General features: G+C 36.0%; 1 protein-coding gene across 5 annotated transcripts in view; it reads left to right on the top strand.

The window, feature by feature from the left end:
- The window catches only part of ZC3H13 (zinc finger CCCH-type containing 13), a 100597-nt gene extending 73572 nt beyond the window's left edge, over nt 1-27025 (top strand). Inside the window, exons 12-21 of one of the 5 annotated variants that reach the window (XM_080798712.1) lie at nt 4052-4135; nt 4486-5047; nt 8270-8373; nt 8718-9911; nt 10676-10790; nt 11046-11197; nt 13599-13751; nt 14810-15010; nt 20489-20652; nt 25315-27025. In XM_080798712.1, the coding sequence (XP_080654838.1) occupies nt 4052-4135; nt 4486-5047; nt 8270-8373; nt 8718-9911; nt 10676-10790; nt 11046-11197; nt 13599-13751; nt 14810-15010; nt 20489-20652; nt 25315-25485 (2900 nt within the window). In that variant the 3' untranslated portion in view covers nt 25486-27025. Of the gene's footprint in view, nt 1-4051; nt 4136-4485; nt 5048-8269; nt 8374-8717; nt 9912-10675; nt 11198-13598; nt 13752-14809; nt 15011-20488; nt 20653-25314 lie in introns of all 5 variants that reach the window. The other 4 variants (XM_080798710.1, XM_080798709.1, XM_080798711.1 and 1 more) reach the window with 4 other exon arrangements.
- The last annotated feature ends 468 nt before the right edge of the window (nt 27026-27493 follow it).

Below are 27493 nucleotides of genomic sequence, written 5' to 3'. Positions count from 1 at the left end.
TGTCAAATCGCTTATTATTCAATAATGGCCAACAGTGTTTGGGAGAATTGTCTTTTAAAAACCATTTATTAGTTTACTTTTTAATACATCTATTAAGACTTTTGCTTGTTGATACATTTGAAACTATTATATTTACTCATGTAATCTTCCTTGTTTACTTAGTTTAAGAGAGTGTGTAAATAGCTAGCTACCAAAGGACCTGTTTGGCAGCATGGTGGGTACTGAGGTGTAGTAAGTACTTGCATACTGCAAGAACCTACGTGCCCTACTTTATGTCTCTCACCTTAACTAAATAGCTTACAACCCTTTAAGGAATTTAGATGCTTGGGTGCCCATTCTAGGCATTTCTGATTCAGGAGATGCTTTCCCACCTGAGTATCCTGGCCACTCACTCACTAACTTTGATAATATACCGAGTCTTACAAGAGCTGTCAGAAGAACAAAGGAAAAAAAAATTGATCATGGTAGGGTTCGGGGTGATCTGAGAAAACATTTTGTATGCATGTTCCTTCTTGAGAATTTACAATAGTTTAGCTAATTTTATATTCTTGTGTATCTTAAACTAAACATTTTTGGTTAATGTATTAGATTCTACTCTGTTAGATATACTCTCTTAAATCAGTTTTGAAGCAAGATTACTCGAAGTCATTTAAAAAGGGTTTATAAGCAGTTTCTTTAACAAGCTTTTACTGTCCATCTGTATTAGGGCCTTTAAACTCTTTAAGATCTTATGAAGCTCTTACTAACTTTGGCTGGTTACTAAAGTAAGGTTTGCTATAATGCTGAGATTAATATAGTGCAAAACTTGACTGAGTAGGAAATTGAATAATGATGTTTCATAGTGGGCGGAATCACAAAGGTAATAGTGTGTGTGTGTTGATATGGGCAGTAATGAGAGAAGGAAGTCACTAAGACACCAGGTACTTCAGTAGTATAGATGAGATTAGACTTGGTTGAGTTGAGTTTGGTAGGGTAAGCTAATGGATTTGTGTTAAAAGATGTGTATGATTTCCTTAGTTACAGATGAGGCTGGAATTTATATGTTGTGTGTTGATACCTGAAATTATATCTTACCTAATGCTGATTCACCTCTCCTTAATCTAACATTTTGTCCTTGTAATGCTGTGCTTTTTAATGTCTCTTCTCTCTCTCTCTCTCTCTGTCTCTCTCTCTCTTTTTTCCTAGTTGGATATCCTAGCTCAGGCTTTTTCATCTTATTCCTGAATTCAGTAGCAACATTTGGTTTCAGTCTTATATTTAGTTCTCAACCATACGTGTATTAAGTTTCTGGGAACTTTGATAGTTGCTTTTTATGTATTAGCAGACTTAATATAGTAAAAGATACTAAGTCTGGGAATATATATATAAAATATCCTTTAAAATCCTTTTATCTTTATAATATTCCTGTGAGTGTTGGTATGATAAGAGAATTCACATTTCATAACTTATGAGATTTGGGCTAGGAGAAGGATAGTGATTTTTCCACTGTTACAGAGAATTAAGTTCCAGAGCTGGGATTCAAACTCAGATCTTCTGACTGCAAGTTCTGTCCTCTTTCTGTTTTACTTTACTATAACTACTTCAATAAATATCTTATATGATTGAAACAGAACTATTTATTTGAGGTTACTGGTATATTCCACAACGTTTATTGAGTACTCGTGCATTTTGCTAGGTTCTTGAAGTACAGTAGTTCTTGTGCTTATAGAACTTAATGGGAGGGAAGATATCTCCCCTTAAACACCCAAAAAGAGAAGTGACTGTTCAGTGCAATCAAGGACACAAAGAATGTGCCCAGATAGGAATAAAGGATAAGAGAGGAACCTTCTTTAGATAGACTGTGTATAAAAATTTGAAAGATGACATTTATGCAGAAGCATAAATGCAAGAGAAGAAACTAGCATTGTGAAGATTGAGGATAAAAACACTCCATGCAGAGGGAAGAGTATGTGCCAATTCTCTGAGATAGGAAATACTATGTCCTAGAGTTTGGAAGAAGGCCAATATGACCAGAGTACAGTGAGCAATAGGCAGATTGATAGAGGTTGAAGGTAGGGATGTGCACAGGCACCTTGTTCTGTGCTCAGGAATTTCAGTCTTCCCTTTAGTTCTTAACAGGCTGATTAGGTTACACAGAAACAATTGGAGTGTGGTTAATGTTACTACTGTATGAAGTTCTGTGAGATGACAAAGGAGCAGATAGGGTTCTGAGATCAGGAAAGCTTCCCTAAAGAGTTTGCTAGAAGGAACAGTAGAAGAACACTTTGCAGGAAAAAGGGATAGCATGTGCTGACACTCAGGACTAAAAGAAACATATGCTTAGAGTAGTAATGAGTTATGGTGTTGGGAGTAGAGGTATGCCATAATAGGTAGGGAAGGAAAGAAACTGGGAAAAAGGACTGGTGAGAGACTATAGACCAGGTTCTAAATAGTCTAATAAACCGGGCTAAAAATTTTTGATTGGTTGCCTTGTAGGCAGGGAAAAGCAGTTGGGAAAAATAGAGTTTTCATGGAAAAAGTATAAGTAAGTCTAGGGAAGGACTGAAGACAATGATACCAACCAGTTAGACTGTTGATGCCATAGACATCTAGGAAGAGGTGATCAGAGTCTGTTAAGAATACTAACTGTAGGGATGGGGAGAGGAAATGGATTAAGAAATATTTTGAGAGTGAAATTGATGGATAGCTCAGAGCTCTCCAGCTTTCATGAATGGGTATGTCATTCATTAAGATAAGGAAATAATATGAAGAGAAAAGCATCTTTGAAGAACATATTTTGGGGAAAAGATAGAAAAAAAAGTTTAGACACATTAAAGTGATGTTCTTATATCCTCTCCATTTTCTTTGAGTAAGAGACAATGTCTTTTTGGTTAGGGAAAATAGAATTTTTATCTGTCATAAGAAGTGTGAGTAAAAAAGTTTATTCCCTGACATGACTGTAATCAGAAATTTCAAGTATGAATTACTACATGCTGCAGTATTGAATTTCAGGTTGTTCTGTAATCATCGTGACATTAGTATGACCCCTAAACCAGGAACTCAGACAATCTAAGACCATAAATATGTAGCATTTGGGGAATCAAAAGTGAACAGTAGAACCATTTTAAATTTAAGTTGGTTTCAGCAAAAATAAAAAAGGGTTTAGGAGAAACTGACTTCTAGTCCCAATGTCCTAATAAATCTGCCATCTCTGTGGCTTTGGCCAGTCAACTTCTGGACCATAATTTCTGTGTTTTTAAGAAACAGCCGGATAAGGTTTTGTTTTATTTTGTTTTGTTTTAGCTTTAAAATCTATGAACTTTTGTATTGATAAGTAACCTCTAAAGAGTAAATATGCATAAGTCTTGCCTTTTTCATCTGTGATAAGATAGGCAATTCAAATTACTATGATTGATCCTGTCCCTGGAAACATCCTTAAGTTATTCTGCTTAATAAGCTGGTATTAGATATTCCACTTGAAAACCTATTGTAACCCATACAATATGGGTTTATGACTAGCCCATAAAGCATTATTACATAACACAGAAATAGAAACCTCACACAGTAGCCTAGATCCTACCACAGTGAACTATTTTCAAAAATGGTTAATTCTGTGGAAAAGTCAATCCCATTTTTTTATACATTTTTTTGGTCCCAGACTAATTTCCTCCTCAACTGGGCATTTGGGCAGCATGTATTCATTTTCTCTGTGTTTATATGATTCATGTATTGAAAAAAATATATTTATATAAAATGTGATGAGATGATCAGTTAATATTTTTAAGAAAACAGCTCTTCATCTGAGTGTTGTTATATGATTAAATAAAACTTTTAACTTATTATAAATATATATCACTAATATGAAACACTTTACATTTGATTACTTCAAGATTGCTAAGCATCAGTACCCTTAATATTCTAGTTTATGATAAATTGATATTGCAGCAACAATTATTGACAGATGTTTTGTTCTACTATATTTTCCTCACATAATAGCTGCACTTTGATATGTATATATTTTGGCCTGAAATTAGAGGTGTGACTTACGAGGGAAATTTTTTTTTTCCTTCAGCTCCTATGTTCTACACCTCCTGCTGCCCCTATCCTTTGCCACCAGTGTTCTCAGGTCCTGCTGGGGGGACAGAGAAGATCAGAGGTGAAGGGTAGAGATGGCAGAAAGTGGGGTTGGAGCAGTGGGCTGGAGGTAGGGTAGGGAGCATGCAGAGAAAGATCAAAAGTGGATCAGTGGGAGGTGGGAGGGGGGTTGATGGGGAACAGAAAACATGTTAGTTAGAGGGCAAATAAAGCTTACCTTTAAGAAAAAAAAATTTGTAAACATCTAGGGGTGATTATTTGGATGATTAACTTAAACGTAAATATAGTACCTGATTTATATTTGCTGCCAGTGTGACCCTATACACAGATAAAATTTAAGATTTGCCATATTGTCTTACCAATAGGTTATCTGTCAAATTAATCACTGACAAAACTTGATTTTCATTGTAGATCAAAGACCAAGTTCACCAATTCGACATCAGGGAAGGAATGACGAGCTTGAGCGTGATGAAAGAAGAGAGGAACGAAGAGTAGACAGAGTGGAGGATAGAAGAGATGAAAGGGCCAGAGAAAGAGAGAGGGAGCGAGAGCGAGACAGAGAGCGAGAGAGGGAGAGGGAGCGTGAGCGGGATCGGGAAAGAGAGAAGGAGAGAGAGCTGGAAAGAGAGCGTGCTAGGGAGCGGGAGAGAGAAAGAGAAAGAGAAAAGGAGAGGGACCGTGAAAGAGAGCGAGATCGGGACCATGATCGAGACAGGGAGAGAGAGAGGGAGCGAGATAGGGAAAAAGAGCGGGAGCGAGAGAGAGAAGAACGGGAGAGAGAGAGAGAGCGAGAGCGGGAGAGGGAACGAGAGCGAGAGCGGGAACGAGAGAGAGCAAGAGAAAGGGATAAAGAACGAGAGCGTCAGAGGGATTGGGAAGACAAAGACAAAGGACGAGATGACCGCCGAGAAAAGCGAGAAGATACCAGAGAAGACAGGAATCCCAGAGATGGACACGATGAGAGAAAGTCAAAGTAAGAATGAGAATGAATCCGGTTTTTAAAGTTACATTTCAGTAAAGAGTTAAAAAGTTTCATTTAATGCTTTTTAGTGTGCCCCTAATGTCCTTATAGTAATTCTTCTTCCTCTGCACATTTTCCTGTATCTTAATTTTATTATATATATTTGGTGTTTAAAGTCTTTCGAATTGTCTAGGAAAAGAAACACTTTCTCATCCTGTTTCTGTAGCCATGGATACAATTAATCATTCTTGTTTCCTGTGATTTTTGATGACGTATTGGCTTATTCAGCTTCTATAGATTTGTTAAGGAATCCAACTAAAAGTGATAGAACCAATAAATGATACCTCATCATATCCACTTTATAACTAGTTCATGGAGTTGACCAGTCACCAAGAGATAATACCTATGCTATTCCTAATAATCCTTCATGAGTTTTGTGTACTTACAAGTCTGGAGTCATTACCCCCAGCCCCGGAAGCATTCACAGTGTCTTAAAACTGAAGGAAGCCCTACAACCACTACATGGCTAGAAGATGAGAGAGAGGAGTTGTCCTCTCTTGAGCTATGGAGTTATAGTACATTATTGGGATCATAAGATGTGTTGTTATTACTGAAAATATCTGAGGACAGTTTCTCTTTTCTTTCTTTTTTCCCACTTGTCTTTTTTTTTTTTTTAGACAAAAAGAATTTATTTGCTCAGGTATCTGGGAAGTCCATGGTCGGTGTTCATTTGTTCTGATGTGACTGTATTCAGACTTTCAGACAAAGTATTAGGAATGCTGTCTCTCCATCTCGCCACTGTTTTCTTCTGTGTGAGTTCCAGTTTCAGAAAGGTTTTCTCCAGATGATGGCTAAGATGGCTTGAGTGAATACCTATCGTCTTCATAGCCTTCTCTGTATGTTGGGGCTCTCATTACTTCAGGAGTAGATAAGGAAGCTAAGTCAGTCACTGTAGCCATGAGAATTTTGGACTCCTTCGTCAATTTTGAGGTTTTATGGACATAAAGCCAACTTTGTTGGCGTTAACTGCCCTTTTTTTTTTTAAGTTTGCTAAAACAAACAAATAATTTGTATATCCATTGCTTCTGCCTCTAGCTCATTTGAATCATGATGAAAACAACTCCCTGCTTTAAGTTTTTTTCATTATTGCTATTGGAGATTATGGTTATAGACAAAGAACACAGCACAGAAGTGGAGGCTTCTTCTGTTAGATCTTGGCTTCCCTTCATTCTGCAGCCAGGGTTTTCTATAGTTCACCCACTGGCTTCCCTTTCCCCATGTTTAAAAAAAAAAAATCTTACATTAACATAAAATTAAGCTAGTACCCTTAACATGTAGGCACACAATACATATTATTTCTCTTCTCTGACCAGGATGGAAATTCTGAAATCTTTGTTACTTACTATTATTATCCAGTCCTGTGCTTTGATTTCATTTTTTCATGATTCTGATCTCTGCTTCCAGTGAAAAGTTTGCTCTGGTTCTTCGCCACTGGACAATTCAAACATTACAAGAACCCCAGAAACTTAGGAGTCAAACAGCTCTATAACAGTAACTAGCTATCTGAGACTAGTATCTTGATATTTTTATCAATTATATTGTCATCTCAGGGGCGCCTGGGTGGCTCAGTGGGTTAAGGCCTCTGCCTTCAGCTCAGGTCATGATCCCAGGGTCCTGGGATCGAGCCCCACATCCAGCTCTCTGCTCAGCGGGGAGCCTGCTTCCCCTCTTCTCTCTCTCTCTGCCTGCCTCTCTGCCTACTTGTGATCTCTGTCTGTCAAATAAATAAATAAAATCTTTAAAAAAAATTATATTGTCATCTCAGTAGTTGAATTTATCCAGAACTTCTTTAACCACTATTATATAGGTTTTATTTGCTGAATTGCCATACTATTTATTTTACTCTTAATTTTGTTTCTATAGTTAAAGTCCTTTTTTGTATATTTTAATTATTCACTTTATTCTCGTTATCTCTTACTGTGTATCAAACCACACAGAAAGTTAGTAGTTTAAAGCAACAACAACTTACCTGCTCATAATCATATAGATTAACACTTTTGGCTGGGCTCAACAAAGCACTTCTGCTGATCTTACTTGAGATCACTCATGTTTCCAGTCAGTCTGGTAGTTCAGCTGGGTCTGGATGACCCAAAGTGGCCCCAATCTTATGTCTTGGTACTGGCTGTTAGGTTAGGGCATCTCTTTTTCTCCTTCACATGACCTTTCATCCTCCAGTAGTCTAAACTCTGCATATAATGATGGAAACATACTCAGAGGGCAAAAGCAGAAGTCTGGTTGCCTCTTGAGTCCTGACTTTCCAAACTTACACAGTGTTCTTTCACCACAATGCTTTTGTCATAGCAAGTCAGTGGGCCAGCCCAGATTCAAAGAATGGAGAGATAGATGGCCTAATGATGAGGAGTTTCAGATAGAGAATTGTATGAGCTTGTGCCTGTAACTTGTCATACTAATCTCCTTTTTTCCACCTGGTTACTCATCTGTGTAAATGAGCTGTCAAGGAGATAGGTGTACTGCAGTGTTTTTGCCACTTTTGACGATAGTATTTATAAACAAAGTTAATAAAAAACTGGCCAAAATTTAATGAATAAATAGGAAAACACTAGAATAATTTAAGTACCAGAGATATTAATGACTAGTCATTTAATGTTTAACCTAAAGACCTAGAAATATAGTGAACATATGAATTATTTTATTAACTTGCCACCAAGCAAGTAATTTTTGTTCTAAGAAGAGGGAAGGAACCAATTTTTCCAGTATACCCACAACATGACTGACACTGGGTGTATGATATAACTAACTTAAATTCATGTTTTTTTTGACTGCAAAGCAAATACTAAATTTTCTCATTTGGCTTCCCAACATAAAGTATTTCTTTATCATAAAAATTAAAATTAATGAGTAAGTTTTAGTCAAGGATGCATTAGTATATTATTAATGCCTCTATTGTATGTTTCCATCTTGTAGTAATTAAATATGGTGATTTAATGAAGATTAAATCTGGTGATTTAATGAAGAAAGACCTATTACCGTGTATTTTAAGTCCACAATTGTGTGTCTTAACAAACGAAGTGAAGAATTTTATTAAAGATGCTGAATACCTTTTGTATGATACAGCTCTGACAATATTGCCCTCACAATTTTATATTCTAGTTATAGTAAAGAAATCACTTTTTTATCCCCTGGAGGTTTATAAATTATATTTGTTCAACTTAGGAAACGTTATAGAAATGAAGGAAGTCCTAGCCCTCGTCAGTCACCTAAGCGCCGGCGAGAGCATTCTCCCGACAGTGATGCGTACAACAGCGGAGATGATAAAAGTAAGCAGAATCTATTTTCTGTGTTTCTATATCCACTTTCTTTTATAACCATGAGACCATTCTTTGGCATTAGTAGAAAATGATGAAGTAAGATTTAAAATTTTTCTTGCTCTGCTGCCTCTGAATATCTCATGTGACTAAAGAATATGCTAGAAATACAGTTCCTGTATCGTACTGGCACTGTCATCTCCTACTATTTGTAATAAAGCCCTGTTGTGAGTGAAATTATTGCCACTTGTAAAGTTTTAAAATGAAAAGTGAGAGGTTGGGTTATTATTATTTCTGTGTAACATGCCATGTTGTTTACCTGGTGAAAGTGTGATTACTTTCATCTTTTTGTATAGATGAAAAACATAGACTCTTGAGCCAGGTTGTACGACCTCAAGAGTCTCGTTCTCTCAGTCCATCACACCTTACAGAAGACAGGCAGGGTAGATGGAAAGAGGAAGATCGTAAACTAGAAAGAAAAGAGAGTTCAAGGCGCTATGAAGAGCAAGAGCTCAAAGAGAAAGTTTCTTCTGTAGATAAGCAGAGAGAACAGACAGAAATTATGGAAAGCTCAAGAACTCGTGCACAAGACATGATGGGACACCACCCGTCTGATGATCGAGACATATCTGATCGAGCTCATGATGAGAACAAGAAAAAAGCAAAAATTCAAAAGAAACCTATTAAGAAAAAGAAAGAGGATGATGTTGGGATAGAGAGGGGTAACGCAGAGACAGCATCTGAAGATGGTCAGGTATTTTCACCAAAAAAAGGACAGAAGAAGAAAAGTATTGAAAAAAAACGTAAAAAATCCAAAGGCGATTCTGATATTTCTGATGAAGAAGCAGTACTGCAGAATAAGAAGAAGAGAGGTCCACGGACTCCCCCTATAACAACCAGAGAGGAACTGGTTGAAATTTCCAATGGTAAGGATGGCAGTCTAGAGGATTCTCAGAAAAAAGAAGATACAGCTTTCAGTGACTGGTCTGATGAGGATGTACCTGACCGTGCTGAGGGGGCAGAACCGGAGCACGCTGCCAGGGCTCCTACTCCTGGAAGGACGCCTTCTCCATCTTCTCTTCCTCCTCCTCCTCCTCCTGCAGCCACTGCTGCCAGTACCACTGTCCCTGCTACTCTGTCCGCATCTGCTGCCACCACCTTCAGCACATCTGCCACCGCCGTTGCCGCCTCTGCCACACCCAATACCGCCAACGAAGACTCACATAGAAAATGCCATAGAACACGAATGGAAAAAGTAGAGGCACCTCATGTCACTATAGAAGATGCGCCACATCGCAAGCCAGTGGATCAGAAGAGGAGTAGCAGCCTTGGGAGCAATCGGAGTAATCGTAGTCATACGTCTAGTCGTCTCCGTTCCCCATCCAATGACTCTGCCCATCGAAGTGGAGATGACCAGAGTGGTCGAAAGAGAGTACTGCATAGTGGCTCAAGAGATAGAGAAAAAACAAAAAGTCTGGAAATCACAGGAGAGAGAAAATCTAGGATTGATCAGTTAAAGCGTGGAGAACCCAGTCGAAGTACTTCTTCAGGTAATAAAATTGAATTATAATCTAGCCAAGTGTTTCCTGTCTTAGTATATTACATACAATTTTATATTTTATGCAGATTATAAAGTAAATGCGAAATTGGTTACGATACACAGTGCCTTAAAGTTTAAGGAGCTTAAAAGCTTAAGCATGCCACCAAAATGTTACCATTTAATACCAGCGTTATAATAGAGATACTTTGAGTGACGCCCATCAGTTTAACATCAAGATGTTAGTAAGTATATCTTGGTGGAAGGGCTTATGTATTCAGGTCCCTTATTGATTCCTAAAATTTTAACCTTCCTGCTCTTCTTCCTACAGCCAGTGCTTTTTCTTTTGACCCCAGAAAATAAGGTAGGATATAGGAAGAGATCATATAATGAAGTGATCAGTTCTGTTAATGCTGACCCATTTTACGCATATATTTCTTGGAAGATATTTTGTGGTTATAGTGGAAATAAACATGTTTCCTTGTCTTTTACATATTTAATTAGCACTTTAATGGAGAGAGATCAATTTTTCCTTAAAATGAGTTCTGTGTATAATTGGGAATGTAGAAGTATCAAATTGTAAGCTTTAAAGGACCCTAAGATATGAAGCATTTTCTTTCTTTTTCTTCCTCTTGAAGTACAGTGGACATAGAATGTTGCATTAGTTGGAGGTGTTGTGTATAACACAGTGATTTGACTTACGCTTTGCTCACCACAAGTGTAGCAACAATGAAGCATGTTTTATCTTCTCATATGTTAACTCTTTGTATATTTTAGATCGCCAGGACTCAAGGAGCCATAGTTCGAGAAGAAGTTCTCCTGAATCGGATCGACAGGTCCATTCAAGATCTGGGTCGTTTGATAGCAGAGATAGGCTTCAAGAACGTGATCGGTATGAACATGATAGAGAGCGGGAAAGAGAGAGGAGAGATACAAGACAGAGAGAATGGGACCGAGATGCTGATAAAGATTGGCCACGGAACAGGGATCGAGATAGATTGCGGGAACGAGAGAGAGAACGAGACAAAAGGAGAGATTTGGACAGGGAAAGAGAGAGACTAATTCCTGATTCTGTGGAAAGGGACAGGGACAGAGACAGAGACAGAACTTTTGAGAGTTCTTCTCAAATAGAGTCTGTTAAACGCAGTGAAGTAAAACTGGAAAGTGAACATGAAAGAGACCTAGAAGGCACTTCGCGAGATTCTCTTGCTTTGGATAAGGAAAAAATGGATAAAGATCTAGGATCTGTGCAGGGATTTGAAGATATAAACAAAGCTGAAAGAACTGAGAGTGTGGAAGGTGAGTGCCACACGTTTTTGTCTGTTATCCTGCTCCATTCCTTTTCCATTTATATAGGAAACAAAATATTTTCTTTAGAAGGTGTTCTCCTGTTATGCATAAGGAAAAGCCCTATGATATTTCAAAAATGCATTCCCCTGATTGGTACTGTCAGAATAGACTTGGTTCAAATTAGCCTATATGAAATAAAAGAAACTTAAATGTGGTTTCTGGAGGTGTTAAAAAAATAGTTATCACCTCCTTTTCTTAGATGCTTAAAAAAAAAAATGACAAACAGAAGTTATTTCTTGGTTCAGAGATGGACTAAATAACTATTAGTGATCCTGTGTTCCAGGACAGTTGAGAACAAATACATGAAACTGTACGCATTCCCCAAAGCTGCATTTCCCCTCTGACCCACTCAGAGCCAGCCTCAGCGGTGGGGAACATCATTCTCCACTGCCCAACTCCTCCTTCAGCCCCAGACTGCACTACACACCTCTGAATTCTCTGAAGGCACTACACTCCAGCCATCTTTGTACCCTCTCTTCCCATTGTCTGGTAGACATTTGTCCTTTTATCTTCTTTTACTCAAACATCAACTCCCAGTCTGTGTGTCATTTCCTCTGTGAAGCCTTCTCTGCTCTGGGGGTTTTTCAGAGCACCTGGTCTGTATTGCTTTTATAGCATCCCCACACTGTATTACAGTAATTTTTCTATGGTTTTCTCCCCCACTATACTGTATTCCTTTGTTAGGGACCCAGAGCTTTTCATTTCTTTATCATCAAGACTGTAGCAAGGACACAGTAAATGGTTGATGAATGAAAATATGTACTGCCTATGCATACATACCACACATCTTATTCATTGGTGAATTACAAGCTGGCTTAACAATAGTAATGACTCCCCTGGGAATTCTCCTGGAACTTCTGTCTCCTTGGATTGTCCAGTTCTGGCACCAGTGCATATACCATTCTGATAAAACCTCTCCATTTCAATCCCTCAAGTAATTATGAGATACTTGTATGTAAGTGGCAATATTTTACTGTTCTTTTCATTTGCCATATTGTAGCATTGGGCCCAGAGTAGAATTCATATTCTTTTGGAACCGTAAACATCTTTTTTACCATTTCTTGGTTAACTGATTAGATATATTCCAGTACACCATCTGTTAGATACTTTTTCTCCCTAACAGAAACATTTTATCTCAGTGTTCTTCACATCTCAATTTTCCATCTCAATTTTGAGTATAAATAGCCTCAAATCATGAGCCATGGCACTAATGGAGGTACAACCTTGGGGTATAATTGAATATAATAGAACTAATCATTATAATAGCTCTCTTGTGATTGGAGTCAGTGCCCCTCATCCCTAAGATACATCATATCATTGACTGGTTGTGATCACAGATAAAATAGCGTAAAAATTTATGGGTGAATTACCTGATGTGAGATGAAAAATTTTATTCATCTAAAGTAGGAAAATGAGTTGGATAAACTTGAAAAAATAAAAATGTTATTGCATATATGTTTAGACATATATTTGTATAATGAACTCATTAAAGTTGGTTACCTTAAAAGCAAATTGGTGGAGGCATAAGGAGATTATTACAGAATTTAATAGAATAGAAAATTATGGGATGACTAGAAACATCTCATAGTTTATTGTATTTTATTTGCTGCAAATTTATACCTGTAAAGCATAGTGTTGCATTTTGAAAACTAGTGTTGTAAACTCAGTAAAGTATGTGGATAACAGCTGATTAGAAATATTAAGCATACCGTGTAATTTTAGGAAAGTTTTAAGTTCACAACTAACTCACCAGGTAACAAAGCTTAGCTTATGTGGTTGAGAAAGATTAGTAAGGTAAATAAAATGAATGCTGGTGGTACCAACAAGATATTTTAAAGTTATATTACAGCATTCTTTTTAAAATTGTGTTGGAATAGGGAAGATGAATGGGGAGGTAGGGAGAAGATTAATGGCACTTTTACATTTTTACCTCACTGCTGTAAAGATCTTCATATCATCAGCTAAATGCTATGAACAGGTCTGCAAGTCTTTTGAGTTAATGAGCTTATATAGGTAAAGAAATTACTGCATCCTTTTGAAGTTAGTAAATTTGGATTTACTTGAAGTTTATAAGAAATTGACACATGCAAGCAACATTAATAAGTTAGTGGTACCTTATGTCATATTTTAATTGTAATCTTATAACTTGTTTCGATATTGCTGTTAATACTGTGTTCTTGCCATTAAATTTCAGTTTTTTTCTTTTTGAATTGTCAAGTATTTTAAATAATTAAGAAATGTAGTTTTCTAAGGAAAAAAAAACTTTTCAGGTATTTTTAGTGTTTCCTCTTTGGTTTCACTTAAATGTCCCTTAGATGTGCTCTTTGACAAGAAATTGATCTTTCCAAAGCAGGAGATGACGAATCCAAGTTAGATGATGCACATTCATTAGGATCTGGTGCTGGAGAAGGATATGAGCCAATCAGCGATGATGAGCTAGATGAAATTCTGGCAGGTGATGCTGAAAAGAGGGAAGACCAACAGGATGAGGAGAAGATGCCAGGTAATCATTTACAAGTGTGGTTGAACATAATATCATAAATCAGATCATTTTCAAGGTAGTTTTTGTTCCCTTTCATGCTGTGTGAATTAATGAAAGGCAGTTGGAATTTTTCCCTTTATGTTTAAGACTGAAAGGCCAATAAAATGAAAATTATAGTCCATATGGTCTGCTCATTTTTAAGTAGACATTGTCCCAAAATTGGAAAGTGTCCCATTTAAAATATCAAAGTTCTAAGATTCCATTCCACAGGTTAAGATTCATATTACATGACCTAGAATCTAACCAAATACTGATTGCCTAACAACGTTCTAGGTGGTAGACATATGGTACAGAACTTCAAAATTGTGGTTTCACAAGCCAATTTTTGAAACAATCATTCAAAAATTTACAATCGTTGAAATTATATTTGAACAGTATCTGTAAACCTCTGTCAGTTTTCTGAACCGAATTATTTTCCCATATAATATACTTTACACATTGCCAGAGCTTATTCTAGTGACTACACCATGAAATAACACCCATTGATGTTCCTGTTGAATATCCCAATTAGTCTGATTGTTTTAACTTTTTTTTAAGTCATCGTGAGGGTCTTTGCTATGTCTGGGTATGTAAAATATTAAACTTTTATTTTGACTTAATTTTTTATATTTCATAATTTTTCCTACTAATGTAGAAGTTATGTATGATTGTTACCTTTTTTATTATATGCCATTAGGTACTTATAAATAGAATATTACTTTGTTAATTTTTCACAGTTGTTCCCTGTCAGTGGGTGGATTATTTGTTTTCAGTATTAATAGCCGCCACCTGAGTTATTTATAGGAATGTGTTTGGATTTTTGTTTGCTTGCCTATTTTCTTTTGGTGAGGTTTTTTACTGTAAAGTCCTTAGATTCTAAATATTTGTCTTTATAGGAAAGCTTTCATTTTAAGAATAAGACATTTTTGGTTCAAAGCACTTTTTTAATGCTGTCTGTGTTTTGCAATTTTTGTTTCTCTAAAGATAACAAGAATGTTTCTTGGTGTGGAAAAAAAAATCCTTTTCTTAACTTTTTACAGATCCATTAGATGTGATAGACGTGGATTGGTCTGGTCTTATGCCAAAGCATCCAAAAGAACCACGAGAGCCTGGGGCTGCATTGTTAAAATTCACACCTGCAGCTGTTATGCTAAGAGTTGGGATTTCTAAGAAGTTGGCAGGTTCTGAACTCTTCACCAAAGTCAAAGAAACATGTCAGAGACTTTTAGAAAAACCCAAAGGTAATTCCATTTTATTTTGTGCAGTGTCTGCTGTAACTGTTAATTATGTGCCTTTGCAAAGGGTGCTGTTATGTTCTCATGCAGCACTTACCATATAGGAACCGGGTTTTTTTGTTTCGTGTTTTGTTTTGTTTTGTTTGAGGATTCACTTATGTTCTTTATTTAAGTCTTCTTTGAAAAAAATTTTTTTAAGATTTTTTTTATTTATTTGACAGAGATCACAAGTAGGCAGAGAGGCAGGCAGAGAGAGGAAGGGAAGCAGGCTCCCTGCTGAGCAGAGAGCCCAATGTGGGGCTCGATCCCAGGACCCTGGGATCATGACCTGAGCCGAAGGCAGAGGCTTTAACCCACTGAGCCACCCAGGTGCCCCTCTTCTTTGAAATTTTAAAAAGCAATTTTGACCATGAAAATTAAAACCCACAGAAAAGTTACAAAAATAGCCCAATTGATCTTTCTTACCATAATTACTTTTTAACAGGTAAGTTCAAATGTCAGAGCCCTCAGTGGTGTTCCCAAAACTAAACAAAGCAGAGCCTGGAAGAGTGGAATAGATATTTTTCGTATCTAAGTAAGTTGGGTGTCTTGGCACCCTTTTCCTTTGGGAAATGCAGAGTTCTACCCAAATGCAAATGTGTAGTTTGAGCCTTTAACAAAGGAATTAAAAACTTAGAACGTGGTATCTAGGCCAGATGGTCTGGATTCCTCGGTAGGCTCACCACTTATTAGCTATTATTTAATCGCTATGTGTTAGTGTCACCATTTGTATGGAATAATTAGACCATCAGCTTCGTAAGATCATTAGGAGGAACAAAAAGAGGTATTATAAGGAAAATATTTCGAACAATTCCTGATATGTAGTGACAATAAATATTGACTGTTACTATTTCTTTTGAAAATATTTTATTGATTTTAGACTTTATGGCAACAACTTTTCACTGTTCTACCATTTTTTTTCTGTTTTCTAGGATATTCCTTTATTTAGTTCATGTATTTTTTTCTGTTTTATCTGGTTCCTACCTTATCAATGATTAATAGGAGGGGGATGACTGGGTGGTAAAAAGCAGAAAAGGAGAAAAACATCAAAGCAGCATTTAATTTTATATCATGTTTGTGAGAGTAAAATAATTTTAAAAATTAAGCTTTTTCCTAATATAAAATTGAAAATGTTTTGTTTCATGGGGTTTTTTTCCCGACTGTTAGCATAAGCTGTGAAACACTTTATTTTGACATGTCCCAATGAACACAGAATGTATGTATATGAAACAAATTATAATTGTGAATGTATATTAACTTGACAAATGACCAAACTCTTGGGTTCCTGCCCCCTACTCTCTGCCTTGTTTGGTGACCTTAAGCAGGTAACTCCTGTGGGTATAAAATGATGGAACGAAACCCCTAAGGTCTTACCCACCTCTGAAGCTATTTGCTCCTGTGACTTTGCTAACTATAGAAATGCAGTTTGGCCCTAACTTGATGACATACATTGTAAAAGGGGTTTAGTTGTTGCTTATCAGTCAGATCTCCTGTGTTTTGCTGTGATAGCTTTATTAGAGAATGAGAGAATTGGTACATGATGCTGAATAGAAGTATCCTAAGGGATGGGACTTTGTTTACTGCTGTATCCTTTGTCTAATGATTTTAGACATTCTAATTATGCTATTGCCTAGAAGAGTACCCGACACACAGTAGGTGTTCAATAGGTATTTGTAAAATAATTGAGAACTGATTTTTTTCTATCCCATTTAGTTTGTTTCAGTACCCCAATACTGAAGAAGGTATATCCCTACATCATATGTAATTCTGAAAAAAATTCTAAGGTTGAAGACTGAAAACTTTACATGTATACTGAAATTTAAATTACTTTTGTCTAGGTTTTCTGTGTATAGTGTGATAGATTAAAAACAAGTACGGGTGGCTGGTTGGCCTGGTTGGTAGAGCCTGCAACTCTTGATCCTCAAGGTCATGAGTTCAAGCCCCATGTTGGGTGAAGACTTAATTTAAAAAAAAAAAAAAAAGTACATGAAAACCATGAAGAAACTGGAAGTTTAACCATGTTGGACTTTCTAAGGACATGTGCAAGTGTGTGTTTTGTATTGTTTTAAAAGCAGAAAATAAGGATTTCAACTAAAAGAAATTTGTCATAGTGACTAGTTTCCAAGGAAGAAAATGGGCTCCGTGCACATTTCTTCTACATTATAATGGAAGGGTAGTTAATATTTTGGGGTTTGGGGGTTTTTTTGTGATTGTCGTTGATTGGCTCAGTATGTTTTATGTCTGATTCACCTGAGTAACGGCTTTTTTCCACTTAGGTATGCTGGTCCAACTGGACATTCTGTAGATAACGGTGGTAGAACCCTGGCACTGTATTATAGAAAGCTCCTCAGATAATTCTGGTAGACACCAACATTTGCAAACTGGTTTTGAGTTTTTTCTTTATATTTATTTACCCTTTTCTTATATTCTGTACCTACTGACAGGTATACAAACCTATTGACTAGATATATTAGGTGAGACTAACTTGTTAATTATCTATTCTCACTATACTTTGTGGTTCAGGAAATGAAAGTGAAATATGCAATTCCATTCATTCTTTTAAATGTGTCTACTTCATTTTTACTAGGTGTTAATTGCTGTTTTCCTTTGTGGACTGTAACAGTAACGTATTTGATCATGTCATATAAGTGGTATCTGGTACCTTTTGCTACTTCTGGCTAGCTTGTAGAATGCTAGCTTTGAAATTACTACTCTGTTACATATATATTTGGATTCCTGACTGGCCCTATTCTGTTATTTTGACTTTTTGCCTATTTTAACCCAACATTTTTATTTTCCATTAAAGCTAAGGAGATATTTAAGTGTTTTCTCCCCATCTTGGCATGTTATTACTGATTTTAATACGTTGTTTTTATAGTGACCAAATCTGGGATAAAATTTGCGGGTTGTCTAACATCTTATCACTTTCCTGATTTTTTTTTTTAAAGAGGTCACAAAATGTATTACTGCATTTGAATATTGCTATAATAAAGTCGTGAAATGTAATCTAGAACTTTATATAATAGTCAAGGGTAAGCAGTATACTGAATTTAACTCCACTTTCTAACTTGAACTTTTCTTTCCAGTCATGAACAGCAATCAAAGTCTAAATTCTTTCTCCCTGAGGTTACGTGTCTTACCTCTTAAAGAGGCTATCTGAATATTTACTTTTATTTAAGGCTAGCAACATAACTACATGTTCAAGATCTTTCAGAGAATATAGTTCCCTATATTTTTGAAGTATGGTTGGCACTGTGTTTCAGGTGTACAATATAGCAATACAACAATTCTGTGTTATGCTCTGTTCACAAGTGTAGCAGCCATCTGTCATCATATGCTATTATAATACTATTCAGTATATCCCCTATGCTGTACCTTTCATCCCTGTGGTTTCTTTGTTCCATAGCTGGAAGCTGCCTCTCACCCATTTTGCTCATTGCCCAACCTTCCCCTCCCCCACCCCGGCAACCATGAGTTTGTTCTCTGTATTAATGTATCTATAGCTTTGTAGTATATCTTGATATCTGGGATTGTGAACCCTCCAGCATTGTTCTTTTTCCCCCCAAGGTAACTTTGGCTATTCGGGCTCTTAGGTGGTTCCATACACATTTTAGGATTATTTGTTCTAGGTTTGTGAACATTATTATTATTGGTATTTTGATAGAAATTGCATTAAATCTGTAGGTTGTTTTGGTAGTATAGACTATTTTAACACTATTCTTCTAAACCACAAGCATGGTATGTCTTTGCATTTGTTTGTATCTTCAGTTTCTTTCCTCAGTATTTTATAGTTTTCAGAGTACAGGTCTTTAACCTCCTTGTTTAAGTTTATTCCCAGTTATTTGGTTTGGGTGCAATTATAAATGAAATTTTTTTCTTAATTCCTTGTCTGTAACTTTGTTATAGTGTATAGAAATGCAGCTGATTTCTGGATATTAATTTTGTATCTTTCAATTTTACTGAAATCATTTGTTAGCTCTAGAAATTTTTTGGTAGAGTCTTTAGGGTTTTCTGTGTGCTATGTCATGTGTAAACAGTGGCAGTTTTACTTCTTCCTACCAATTTGGACACCTTTGATTTCTGTGGCTAGGACATCTAGTACTATGCTGAATTGAAGTATCAAGAGTGCTATTCCTGATCTTAGAGGGAACACTTTCAGTTTTTCACCATTGAGTATGAGGTTAGCTGTGGGTTTGTCAAATATGCCCTTTTTAATGTTGAGGTGTGTTCCCAAATGTTGACTTTTTTCAAATGCTTTTTCTTCACCAATGAGGTAATAGGATTTTTATCCTTAGTTATTGAACCATACTTGCATCCCCAGAAAAATCCCATTTGATCATGGTAAATGATCCTTTTAATGTACTGTTGGATGTGTTTTCTTAATATTTTGTTGAGGGTTTTTACATCAATGTTCGTCAGAAATACTGGCCTGTGGTTTTCTTATTTTGCGATGTCTTTGGGTTTTGGTGTCAGGGTAATGCTGGCCTCAGAATGTGTTTGGAAGCTTTCCTTCCTATTTTAGGGGGGAATAGTTTGAGGTGAATGGGTATTAATTTATTAGCTTTTCTTTCTTTAAGTGTTTGATAGAACACCTGTGAATCCATCTGCTTCTGAACTTTTGTTGGGAGCTTTTGATTACCAGCTCAGTTTTGTTACTAGCAGTCAGTCTGTTCAGATTCTATTTCTTTTTTATTCTGTTTTGGAAGACTGTATGTTTCTAGGAATTTATCCACTTCTAGGTTGTCCAGTTTGTTGACATATAATTTTTCGTAGTACTCTCTTATAATCTTTTGTTTTTCTCTGGTGTTGGTTGTTACTTCTTTCTCATTTCTCTTAAATTTGTCTTACTTTTTTCCTTGATTTTCCTTTTTAGAGAACCAGCTCTTGGTTTCATTGATCTTTTCTACTGATTTTTTTTAAAATTCTCTGTCATTTCTTCTGATCTTTATTATTCCTTCCTTCTCACCTTGGGCTTTGTTCTTATATTTTCTGGTTCCTTTAGGCTTAAGGATAGATTGAGTTTTTCTTGTTTCTTGAGGTAGGCCTGTATTGCTGTTAGTTTCCCTCTGAAAACTGCTTTTGCTGTATCCCCAAGATATTGAACTGTTGTGTTTTTATTTTCTTTATCTCCATGTATTTTTTGTTTTCCTCTTTCTTCGTTGATCCTTCGGTTGTTTATAGTAGCAGGTTGTTGAGCCTCCACGTGTTTTTTTTATCCTGATAATTTCTAGTTTTATACTGTTGTGGTCTGAAAAGATGCAGGATATGATTTCAGTCCTCTTAAATTTATTGAGACTTGTTTTGTGGCATACTATGTAAGTATATTGCTTTAATATAAAGTAATTTTTACCAACTGATAAAGTACAGACTGTGTGGAATATTGAAGCAGCCAGTAACACTTTCCTATTTTCGGAAATCTTAATGCCTGTTTGTTTTTATTGGAAGATGCAGACAGTCTTTTTGAACATGAATTGGGGGCTCTCAACATGGCTGCATTACTACGAAAAGAAGAGCGAGCAAGTCTCCTTAGTAATCTTGGACCATGTTGTAAAGCGTTATGCTTCAGACGGGATTCAGCAATCAGAAAGCAGCTTGTTAAAAATGAGAAGGTACTGTTTCCTTGAAAAAAAAAATGCAGAGTGTATGCATTGTATCAATGAATGGCTTTTTTTCCCCCCCTATTTGATTGCTTTAAAGTGAGATTAAGGTCTCATTATCTGCTTTTGTAAGTTCGGTTTCCTAGTCTTCTATAGATATAAAAGGAAGAATTCTAATAGTTTTCATTTTACTTTAATAGTATTGATGAACATTTGTGCATAGCAATTTGTTATTCAAAATTACATGCATAAAGTTTAAAATACTCTGTGAATTATTTTCATTTGTGAAGTTCCTCAAGGTAAATTTCTAGTATGTTTCATTATCTAAACAAGATCCGGGGAAAAAATTTTCCAGACACAGAATGATGATATTTATAGGAAGAAGTAGCGTTTATGAGAATGTACCAAGTCAGAAAAAAGGAAAATACATAAAAGTGACTATACTTAAGCTTTTACTTGAGAAGAGTAAAGGGAATTGAAACATAAGAGAAATAGAAATTTAGATTTGGGAGAGATCTGATCATGAGAAATTGAAAAAGTCTTAACTTTAAAAAGCCTAAGAGAGTTGGTATTAAAAGATTAGAGAAATACTCACTAGCTTTTTACCTGGGGACATTTAAGAAAACACTGCTAGCAGAAAGTGTACTTCATTAAAGAAAAATTCATGAAAAAGCAAGAGATGAATTCAAAAGATTAAAGTAGAAACAGATACAAGGCATAGGAAGTTTTTAAGGTCTTTCCTGATTAAAGTCCTGGCTCAGAACTACTTTTTACAGAGTTGCTACAGTCATTCTTTGCACTCCCGCTTTATATACTTCTATACTACTTACTTAGTTCCCTTCATTCAGTTGCTTAGGTGCCTAGTCCTCCTTGCAGCTTTTCTCAGTTGGAAGTTTTTCCCAGAGAATTAAACCCCAGGTAGCCCTAATAATGCGTGTAATGAATCACCTTCCCTTTTACGTATTCAGAATGGTATTCCATCCTCAGTATCGAATTGGAAAAATAATCTGTCACATCATGTTCTGTTGGCTCAAGGAGGGGGCTTCAGTGGAAAAAGGCTGCACATCTTGAAGTCTCACCAGAGTCCTGCCCCCTTTTTATAAAAAATATTTTGTAGCATTCCCTGGTTCCCCCTCTAATATGCCATATGCTTTTCAAAAGTTGTGACAACTAAAAATACCCTTGTAAAATTCTCCTTGAGAATTCTGTTCTCAGAATTTTGTTGTCAGAACCTTGTAATCCTTTAGTGCAGGGCACAGACCATTAACTAGCACATGTCACATTATAAAAAGTTACAGTGGGACAGTATAAATGTTTAAATGATCCATCTAAAGAAAGCATTGTGAGCTTTCTGATTGCTCAGGGTTAAAAATACTTGCTCAAAAGCTGAAGAGACAACTGAAGAAAAAATTTCAGACGTTAGAAAATCTCATGAAAAATGCTAAGAAATATAAACAAAAACCTTTAAAATGTATAACTATAAAAGAAAAGTACAGAGTAGAACCATTCATTGAGGAAAGTGGTACTACTTACTGGATAATGAAAAAAGTGTAAAGATAGCAAACATATATTGGCATTATCTTTAAATAAAGAATGATTTTTAAAATATATAAATAATACTATACATCAGAAGAGATAGGTGAAGGATACAAAGAGAACACTTAGCTGCTCTAAATGAGTTTAACTCAGATTTGTTGAAAGAATGTATAGAACCTGTAGAAGGCAAAAGGAAAGAAAGAATACCAAAAATAAATAGGAAAACAGAAGTAGTGAACCCAAAATTTGTTTCTGAAGAAATGAAAAATAGTGGTAATGCCCTACAAGTCTCACAGATATTATCCTATTGAAAGGATAATATTGTATCTATGCACGTAAGTTTGACAGTTTAGAAGAAACGGATCAATTGCTTTAAAAGCCACAGGCACCAAAACTTCCTCAAGAAGTAATAGAAAATCTGAATAGTCCTAGGTCTGTTTTATTTGGTTTTGTTTATTTTTGGAAAAGAATTCTCCACTCTCAGATAGTTTCACTTGCAAAATCTACCAAACCTTTAAGTTAGAAATAATACCATTTCTACATAATGTCTTCCAGAAAATTGAAGAGACAGGATTACTTCCCACCTTATTGTATGAGGCCAGCAGTACTTGGATATCAAGAAAACTACAGATCAGTATCTCTCATGAACATAGACATAAAAAGTCCTCAAAAATTGGAAATCAAAGCCAGCAATATGTAAAAAAGACTACACCAAGTACCATATATCATCTGAATGAAAGGCTGGCTTAATATTTTAAAATCATTCAATGTAATCTACATAGTAACAGACCAAAAAGAAAAAAATACTTCATATCAATTGCTGCAGAAAAAACATTTAATAAAATTTAGCATTCCTTTATAATAAGAATTCTTAGTCTTTTACTTTTTAAAGGGTATCTACAAAAACCTACAGCTAACATCATACTTAATGGTAAAAGTTTGAGAGATTTCCCGAAGACATCAGGAACAAGGCAAGGATGCCTATTCTCACTACCCCACTCTACATTTTACTGGAAGTTCTAGCCAGTTCAGTAACAGAAGAAAATAAAAGTCCTATAAATTGGAAGGGTAGAAGTAAAACTGTATTTATTCACAGACAACATGATTGTCTACATATAAGTTTCAAGGAATTTACCAGAAATACTCCTAAAACTTATAAGTTTAACAAGGTCACAGGCTACAAAGCAGGCAAAGAGCAACTGTATTTCCATATACTAATAGTATATAGAAGTACCTGGGAATTGAAGTGAAGGGGAAAAAATATTTTTTACAATGGCTCCCCCCAAAAACGTAATTAGGTACAAATCTAACAAAACATGTACAGGATCTGTGTGCCAAGAACTATAAAACACTGATCAAAAAAAAGATGACCTAAATAATGAAGAGATAGATCATGTTCATGGATTGAAAAGATTCAATATACTTAAGATTAGGAGACTCCCCAAATGGATCTACAGATTTAACACAATGCAGCAAAATCCCAGCAGGGTTGTTTAGTTGGTTGGTTCTGTAGATGCAGACAAACTGATCCTAAAGTCTGCATGGAAAGTCAAGCAACAAGAATACACAAAATAATTTTTTAAAAAGAACTTGTATCTAGAGTATACAAAGAACTCTCAAAAATTAACAGAAAACAGGCAATCCAATTTTTTTTTTAATGGGCAAAACTTGAATGGATAATTCACCAAAGAGGATAAATGGATATATATGGTTAAGCACATGAAAAGATGTTAAAGAGTATTAACCACTAGAGAAAGCAGATTAAAACTTAAATTAGATACCATTGTGAATCTATTATAATAGCTAAAAACTAAACACCAAAAACCCCCATGGTGAGGCTGCGAGCAGTTGAAACTGCCATGTAGTGCTGGTGAAAATGCAAAGTAGTGCCAGACATTTTGGAAAATGGTTTGGTTTTTCTTAGAAAGTTAAATATATACTCACTCTATGACCCAGTAATCCCATTGCTAGGGATTTACCTTAGAAAAATGAAAACTTAGGTTCATATAAAAACCTGTCCACAAAAGCTTATAGCAGGTCTTTTCACAATCTCCAACAACTGAAAACCCCCGCAGTGTTCTATACATAGCTAATTGGTAAACTGGGGCACATCCATATAATGGGTTACTAATTTGTAATAAAAAATAACCAAAGTGTCAGTACTGTCAACAACACGGATTAATGTCAAGAGCAGGTCTCAGAAATCATGCAGTATATAATTCCCATTTATTTGATGTTCTGGAGAGGCAGAACGATCAGAGACACCCAATGATTGGTTGCCAAGGGTTAGAGTTTTGCAGAGGGTGTGAGAACAAAGGGACAGCAAAGGGAGTTTTCTGAACAATGAAACTTCTGATTGTAATCCTGGTTACGTGACCCAATACATAAGTGTAAACTCACAGAACTACATATAAAAGGTCAATTTACTGTATCACAACATGTGATCAAGGAAGCACTGTTCCTTTAAGGATCCTAGAAAGAAGAGAAATGGCAGAATGCTAGAGATAGTCAAAACTCACCTCATTTCATTTATGAACATAGTTGGACAACATTTAATAAAATTGTAGGACTGCAACTTCCAAAAATGCTAATGTAGCTTTAACTTACAGTAATAGAGATACACATTTTAGCAGAAAGGAGGTGGTAGTTTCTCAGTATACTGCAGTAATCAGCTGTCTCCTAGGGAATTTCTTTACTTCCAGAGCCTGCGTTTCATGGGACAGTAGCAGACCAGTAAGGAATGTGGAGTGTTCAGTGCTTCTCTTCAGAGGACTGAAAAGTTGTCCTGGAAGAGTAAGATTGAATTAGTATGCAGCTCTAAAGAAGAGGTTTTATTTCGACATGCTCAGGAATGTGGAGTGACTGTTGTTTGCTTTGTCATTGGAAATAAAAGCTAGTTGATTACCTGTCAGGGATTGCTAAAGATCCTACCTTATAAGCAAGAGGTGCCCTTTCAAAGATTGCTTTCTTTTCTAAGATTCCTCGAATCTGAAAACATCTCAATTTTGCTTTTAAATATCCATCCCAAATTAATTTTTCTTGCCACTCTGATATTTTTGTTAGAGGTTACCCTGTCGTTCCTACTGTTAACTAATAACGTATATCCTTTAAAATCTGTATTTGTTTTCTTCGAATTAGGGCACTGTAAAACAAGCGTACACGGGCGCTCCAGTGGTAGACAGTGACTTGCTGCGATTGAGCCTTCGGCTGTTTAAAAAGAAGACCACCTGTCTTGCCCCAGGACATGAGAAGGCGGAGGATAATAAACTCCCACAGTCCAGCGTCCAGCAGGAACTGTGTGTGTCTTAAGACTGAATTCCAGTGACATTTTTGGTACTGTGTTCCTTCAGGATTGCCTCTTTTTTCAGAGTTCTTTGGTTTCACAGACATCATTCAGGACAAAGGCAGAAAAGATTTATCAGCCACGGTAAAAGGGGGAAGAACAACTTTGATCTAAAGTTTAAAGACACTAGTTTTGGCTAACTTAAGATTTTACATAAATTTTTACACAGTACTTGATACTCATGCAAAATAATGTGAAAACATCTAGATTTAGCAGTTATTCTCTACCTTTTGTTAAAACTGAAGATTTTGGAAAACGGTTGCCACTGTTCTTGCAGCCTCTGAATATTTTTTATGAAATGGACCTGCTGACTTATGTTTTGGATCATCCTTACAGAAACTGATTTTATTCAGAATCGGTGTGTTCACATAATGAATGCACACACTGCAATTTTGTGCCGTACAGAACTCTTGAAAGAGGATGCTGGTCGCGCATGCTGTGTTTGTGGGCAGACCTCCAGCAGGAGGGAGCTGAAGTACTTTTTTCCTTTCTAAAGTTCTTAAAAAAAAAAATTACTAATGGGTCTTTGTTTTTTTAAAATCTATGTGCATTGTTACAATGTATATTAGACGTGTTTGGATTCTCAGTGGTTTTGTTTGTTGTCAGAGACTGCCTGCTGTTTTTATTGTGAATAAATGTACCTTTCCTTTCCTTGTTCTAGATTCACTTTGCTCTTTATTGATCTTATTCCTGATGTTCTGAAGCATTTGTCATCAAAATTAGATTTCATACTTCATTTTACTGCTCAATAAGGCAACAGAAGTTGAGGCATATACTTCAAATACAGCTCTGTAATACTTGAAACAAACCCAGAGTTAACAGACCTTTGTCATCTGAGCTTTAAAATCCATTACCATCATCTTATTCAGAGCTATACCCTTTGACTACATTGAACTGTCTAGCCTATAAATTTAAAATGACTTCATTTTCTTAAATTATGATATTTGTTTTTATTCTGTGTGTATATATGTAACTTATGAAGCGGACTCTTAGAAGGATTTGAAAAGGAATCCATGCTGCAGAATTTGTGGGCAGACAGTGGTCATAATAAAGGAAACCAATCAAGAAAATTTTTTTCCATTGGCTCTCACAGGTTTTTTTTTGTTAAAACTGTAATCCTGTGTTACCTGTGTCAATAGTTTTGTATCCTCTAAAGGTAACAATGGTACCAATGTAAAATTTCTGTTCATTCACTGTCTCCTTAGTTTATATCAGATAACAGACCCAGCAAAGAAAATGATCTTATTTTCAAATGACTTTAAAAGTGTGTATGAGAAAATGGCAGGCAGGGGGCAGGAGGCAGGGAGGAATGTAACCAGATTTTTCCTAATGTCTGTTTCCTTTTCCAATTGGTAGATATTTTAAATAAAGAAGAAAAATTCTTTAATGACCCGGGAGAATAAATATCCTTTAAAAAATGACTCCTAAATATAGTAGATAATATTTGCTGTAGCACAAACATTTAAAGTCTTAGAACTTCTAATCCTGTTTCCCGGACTGTGGAACAAAAAAAAAAAAAAAAAAAATGGTTTTCCGGTTTTGTCCACCGACTTTAGGAATGTTTCACAAGTTACTCATTTATGAAATGAAAACTGTGTACTTAAATTTGCCATATAATCAAATTTGTTGTTTTTCAGGTCTGAGTGTCTTTTTGTTAACATTATAGAAGAAAATTTCAGAACTATTCCTCTGAACATTGAATCACAATATTCAGAGCTTGATGTTCCCAGTGGGAACGTACTGTTAGGTCTCAATTTTTTTTTTTTTAAATCCAAACATTCTATGTATTGCTAATCATATACACTTACAAAGTTCTTTAAAGCAAATCTTACTGAGTTTCCATAAAAACTCTAGGACCGGGGCACCTGGGTGGGTTGGTGGGTTAGGCCTCTGCCTTCAGCTCAGGTCATGGTCTCAGGGTCCTGTGATCGAGCCCCGCATCTGGCTCCCTGCTCAGCGGGGAGCCTGCTTTCC

The sequence above is a fragment of the Martes martes genome, assembly GCF_963455335.1.
Source record: "Martes martes genome assembly, chromosome: 3".
In the NCBI taxonomy this organism is placed as follows: domain Eukaryota; kingdom Metazoa; phylum Chordata; class Mammalia; order Carnivora; family Mustelidae; genus Martes; species Martes martes.
Note: the sequence above shows the minus strand (reverse complement) of the source record. Positions and strands in the feature narration are given on the sequence as shown.